The sequence below is a fragment of the Tupaia chinensis genome, unplaced genomic scaffold (assembly GCF_000334495.1).
Source record: "Tupaia chinensis unplaced genomic scaffold, TupChi_1.0 Scaffold142543_1, whole genome shotgun sequence".
NCBI lineage: Eukaryota > Metazoa > Chordata > Mammalia > Scandentia > Tupaiidae > Tupaia > Tupaia belangeri.
The window spans coordinates 508,431-514,300 of NW_006202392.1; the positions used below are offsets into that span (position 1 = coordinate 508,431).

Below are 5,870 nucleotides of genomic sequence, written 5' to 3' on the forward strand. Positions count from 1 at the left end.
CAGATTTAAGGACTAAGGACTTTTGTTTTCTTTTGAGTTGTTGATAGGTTGAGCAATTTTTTTTGTAAATGGAATTGAAACATAAAGATTTCTTCCTTCCTGACCCCTCTGGAACTGTAAAGTATTTGTGAATATTCTTATTTTGGGGGCAGTATAGTTACTTGCATAAGTTCAATAATATCTGTTGTCTTGCATCAGAAATTAGAAATACTGGTTATTGCCAAGGCTTTAACTGGAATGTCATATCTAAAGATATGACCAGAAAGCTAAGAAACTAATGTCGATCTCAAGTAAGCCAACAGAAGCTTTTGGAAAGATTGCCTGGTGCCATAACAGTTCTGCCTGGCAGGTAAGTAAAGAATGTCACTTCCTGACAGATCTGAAAATTTCCAAGTACAGGTACGTAAAGGCACAGTCAGATGGTGAACTCCTGACTTGGCTCAGTAGCCTTGGAAGACTTTTTTTAACAGTCTAATCTGAAGTTCCTTATAAAAAGTTCCAGCAAAGCCAGCTAAATCCATTAGTATTCTTACAGGGCTTTGTGCAAATAACAGACTAAATTGAAACTAAACTTATTTTTCTGCAAGTTTATGCTTCTTTTTGGTAAAAGGGGGAATGGAGAGAGAAAAAAATGTTTCAGAAGAAAACTATAGTTACTAGATTTTAGTTCTGTCCATATTTGTTTTTTTGAGTTTTTAGTATCTAACTACTGTTTGAACAGAATCTTAACCTTTTTCCTGGCCTTAAGTCTTAAGCAAATTTTTCTTAACATTTTTAAAATTTTGATTCATTAAAACTAAAACTGCTTTTCTTGGCATCTAAAAATAATAAGAATAATAGAAAACTTAAGACAGTGTGGGAGAAGGGTGGGCAATAGAGAGAGGGGAGGAAATAAAGGTAAAAAGGCAAAACATTTAACGCACACTAAAATGAAAATTGCTGATGATAATGTGTATGATAGTATCTTTGACTGGACTGATATGCAGTGTATTCAAGATGGCAAAGTGAATTTTGTATGCTGTGAAGATGTACAGTGATTAAATGTAAAAAGAAGTTAATTAAGAAATGTGGAAAATGGAATTAAAGTATAAATTTATTTTAGTGCAAAAAAAGTTAAAATTCATGCATAGTTTCTTCATAATACATATTTTCATGAAGTTTTTAAAGAACTCTTGTATATTTTATATACATCTTACACACAGAGCCTGAAAGTAATTTTATACGCTATATTTTATTGGAGGGTTTTGCCTGCAAACTGTCACATGAGGTCAACCGTGAAATTTTCTGTTCGTGGTGTCATGTTGGTGCTTCTAAGCTTCAGATTTTGGAGCATTTAGGATTTGATATTTTCAGACTAGGAGCAGTCAAGGTGTATCTTCATTCTTTCATCCTCAGATCCCTCAAATGCCTTGCTGACACATGCACCCACACACACAAGCGAGCAAGAAAAAAAGGTAAAGTTTTGATGCAAGTAACAACAACCGAAGTCCCTATGGCTGAAGAGACAGAGAAGTTTGTTTCTCTCTCAAGTAAAATTCTGGATATAAACAGTCAAACTGTCCCACAAAATAGAAGCATTATTTAGTCGCTTTACCTTATCGAGGCTTCACCCTTCCCAAGGAAGTCCTAATTATGGTATCTGCAGGCCAGTTAGCAGGAAAGGTGAGGGCAGAAAGAGGGGCAGGGCAGGAAAACAGCATCTGTCCTTTAAGGAAGTTTCCTAGAGGTTTTTGTTTTGTTTTGTTTTTGAGAGGTTTTCGCTGTAGGGCGCATGCGCTCGCCAAGCAGACAGAGAGAAACAGAGAGGCAGAAAGCGAGAAATCACCCCCCAGGAGGGATGGCCACGCCACAATCCCTTCTCCTCCGTTCTCCTCTTGGGATCTTGGGCACGCATGCACATGCGCCCGCTGTGAGATTTAAGCCACCGGGTCCAGGACACGAACCAGGTCAACTACGTGGGAGTCCAGCGACATAGCCATTACGCTAACTGCTGGTCCCTCCTAGAGTTTTTATATACCACTTCTCCTTCTCTCTCTTTGGTCAGTTACTAAACTACCACATTTCATCACTATGGAGGCTCACAAGTGTCATTTTTTATTTTTCATTGCGTTCCCAACGGACATATTGAGGTCTTGTTACTGAGAGCAGTGGAGAGAGCAAATACTGGCCCAGGACTAGCAAGCTGCCATATGGACTTCCTTATTTCTCCCTTGAGGGAATTTCAAGGGAGATTTTGTTCTCGGAAGTTTCAGAGCAGATTTGTTTCCTTCCCCGCTCACCCTCCACGATCTCTTTTTTTTCCCTTAATCTACCCCAAAACTTTTTTTTTTATTGTTTTTGGAGAGATTTTTGCTATAGGGCAAATGCACTCACCAGAAAAACAGAGAGAGATAGAGACACAGAAAGGGAGAAATCATGCCCTATGCTGCAATCCCTTCTCCTCCATTCTCTTCTCAAGATCTTGGGCATGCACGTACACATGCCTGGCACGAATTTAAGCCACCGGGTCGGGGACTCAAACAGCAGTTGACTACATGGGAGTCCAGTTACGTAACCATTACTCCATCTGTTTATAAGTTTATTCTTATCTATCTAAACACATTTCTCCTGCTCAAAGAAGAGAGGGGAGCAATTAGTGAAGGAGAAACCAACTTTCACTAGTTAAGCTACTGAATGCTAAGAATTTTAATAGGAGGATCTGAGCCAAATTCTAATCCTCTGCTTGTGTGTTTGCTACCTAAATTGAGACCACAGTTCATCTTAATTGAACATAAAATCTCCTGTTTGATCCTCAGCAGTGAACAGTGTTTTCATTTGTTAGTAAGTGGATTTTGCAATTCTTTCCAAAAGAAGCTAAACTTTAGCGATCATTGCAACCACTCACATTCAGACAAAAACCCAGAACATTTAATACTGTCTGGGGAGATACCAACCTCTGTGGGCTGGAGACTCAGTCATTTAAATACAAATTAAAGCTGCAAACATAGACCCAGTTAGCTGGGCAGTTGTTCACACACTCTGTAGTTTCAAAACGATGTCTAATTTGAAAGAACAGAGCTAAGCCAGCCGAGCCCAGCCAGCCCCACACACATACTCCATCCCACCTATACTTTACGTATTGGGCTTCTCTATGAGTCATTATTTCAAGAAATGTTTTGACTCCTTTTAAAATATGATGCCTTGTTCCCAGCCCTAATCCCATTCCTTATGAGATTTATCTCTGGGGAATACTAGGAGCTAAAATTGCTAAGCCTTTCAGGAGCTAGTGGAGAAGGGTGAAAAGGCAAGAGACCGATGAGAAAACTTTTGCCACCTCATCATTATTTATGTATCTTTACAAACGTATTTATTTAGGAAGATCACAACGAGGCTTGCAAACTAGAACCTCAATATATCTTGACTCTGGAGACTGTATCAGTGGATTTGTCTCGCTGGTAGTCACAATCTATGTATATAATTGAAATGATTCATTCTCTTCTTTTTCTCAGCCATGTAAATTTTTCTTTCTAACGCATAAGTCTTTTTTGAATGTGTGAATATCTTTATTGCCCCCCCAAACTGAGTGTTCCTATGTAGGTCAACATACATAGAGGAAATGATGACGACATATTACAACTTCACCACAACTTTATTGTTTTTGTATTATCAGAACCCTCTCAGCAGTCCCAACTTCATCTATCCGATATTCCGTGGAGTCGAAAAAAAGCATGAACGCATTTGTAGTCTTACTTTTGCTGTTGTTGTCCATTACAAAAGTTGAATCTCTTTCTCTAGTGGGTTGGCTACTTAAGTAAGAACCACATCTCAAATCACTAGTTCAAGGGTCTATATGCTAAATAAAATATTCTAAGAATTTATTCCTCTCGGCATCAGTTTCTTCATTTTCTAATTCATATTTCTTCATGGCAACAAAATAACGAATGAAAGTTTCACCTAGAGCCTCTCTCAGACATTGGTCTTCCTCCAGTGCCACCAAGGCATCTTCCAGTTTTAATGGGATCTCAGAAGGCTTTGATTGGTACAGGTCTGTGCTGTCCTCTGGACAAGCCAGGACGCCATCGCTGCTTTGAAGTCCATCCAAGCCTGCGGCCACCGTGGCAGCCAGTACCAGGTAAGGGTTGGCTGTGGCAGAGCCTAGTTTGTTTTCGATCCGCGTGCCCTTCTCCCCGTGGCACTTGATATTGAAGGCGCAGCTGTTATCGTTGTATCCCCAAGTCGTGGGCACGCTCTCCTTCAGGTCTTTACTCTCCTTGGAGTAACGCTTGCGGCAGCTCACGGCGGGGGCCATGAGGCAGCTGAGCGCGGCCGAGTGCTTCAGGAGCCCCGCCAACCATTTTCTCCCAGTGATCGTGAGCTGCTCATTTCCACAGCCACTGCAGAACATGTTTTCCTTCCCAGCGAGATCCCAGAGACTATGCGACAGAATTCCCGAATTGCAGAATCCAGTCTCAATGAAAAAACTGGCTATGTAATTGTATTTTCTTGCCACTTCTTTGACACCTGACCTGAGGGTAAATGCATTGTCAGCTGCACTGATGCCAAATTCAGGCAAAAAACAGATTTCCATCTGACCAGGCCTGGTGGAGGAGGAGAAGCTCTCCACATTGGCTCCAGTGTGATATAAGCCATCCACGAGTTCCTGCATGAAAGGTTGGTCGTGATTATCCAGTAATGTCGAAGCAGGAAACGATATGGTTTTCGAATTGATGATTTCAGGCACACCAAAAATGCAAAAATCGTAGATGAAGGCAGAGAGCAGGGAGAAGCCGTAGTCCTGCAGCTGACTCAGCTGCCTCTTGGCGATGTACCGCGGGGACGTCAGCAGAGGCTCGCCCGTCACCGTGAACGTGTCGCAGATCACTCTCGCCGTTCTCTCGGCCCACGGCAGAACTCGGAAGGTGGATAACTCTGGCATCAGGACTATGTCATTATTAAAACATGTGGCTCTTATGTGATTCACTTCGTTGTCCTTAGGATTTGGTATCAATTCCAGATAACCTCGGGGCATGTAAACACCATGGATCACTTTTTCCTAGAGAAGGAAAAGGACAGAGTAATTAGGTTTGGAATCTTGGAAACAAAGGGGTTGAAAATTACCTTGCTAATGAGAAATAAATGTTTTTGACATTTGTTGGTTAACACTAACTCCATATCGGATCAATTTTAAATATTTTAAAATAAAACCTGCAGAGGTACATTTATAAACAATAAGCCCTGAAGCCTTTATGTGCTCTTAGAGCTGAAAAATGCAGTTATAAATAAAAGACAAAATTTTTAAAAATCTCTGTATAGCAAAAGACAAAGTCTTTTGGAAATATTTAAATGAACACAAAAGTACTTCTTAAGCACTTTTATAGCATAGTTTCTAGATCCTCAGAGAAGGCTTTATTTTGATTTATTCTATTGTAAACCTGAGTTAACTGGGTCTTAAACGTCTAGTCAAGACTCTTCAACCTCAGAAAACCAAGTGTGGTCAGCCCTCCGGCACACGGACAGACGTCCTAACACCAGACAAGCCAGGTCAGCTGACAGCTGCAGTCTCTCTTCATTCAACTATTTAAGAATTAACTACTTGGGACCACTAGATGGTGTAATGGTTACATCACTGGACTCCTGCATAGTCAACCACAGTTTGAGTCCCAGGCCCAGAGGCTTAAAATTCACGTACGACATGTGTGCATGCGTGTCCAGGATCCCGAGAGGAGAATGGAGGAGAAGAAATTGTGGCATGGCTGTTCCCCACTAGGGAGTGATTTGTTTCTTTCTGTCTCTCTCTCTCTGTCTCTCCAGTGAGCACATGTGCCCTATAGCAAAACATCTCTCTAAAAATTAAAAAAAAAAAAAAAAAAAAAAAAAAAATTAACTACTTT

General features: G+C 40.7%; 1 protein-coding gene across 1 annotated transcript in view; it reads right to left on the reverse strand.

Annotated features, from left to right (window-relative positions):
* Window positions 1-3,626: 3,626 nt before the first annotated feature.
* Window positions 3,627-5,870, reverse strand: part of LGSN (lengsin, lens protein with glutamine synthetase domain) — an 18,901-nt gene continuing 16,657 nt past the window's right edge. Inside the window, exon 5 of the mRNA XM_027766331.1 lies at window positions 3,627-5,032. Coding sequence (XP_027622132.1) covers window positions 3,833-5,032 — 1,200 coding nt within the window. The 3' untranslated portion in view covers window positions 3,627-3,832. The remainder of the gene's footprint in view (window positions 5,033-5,870) is intronic.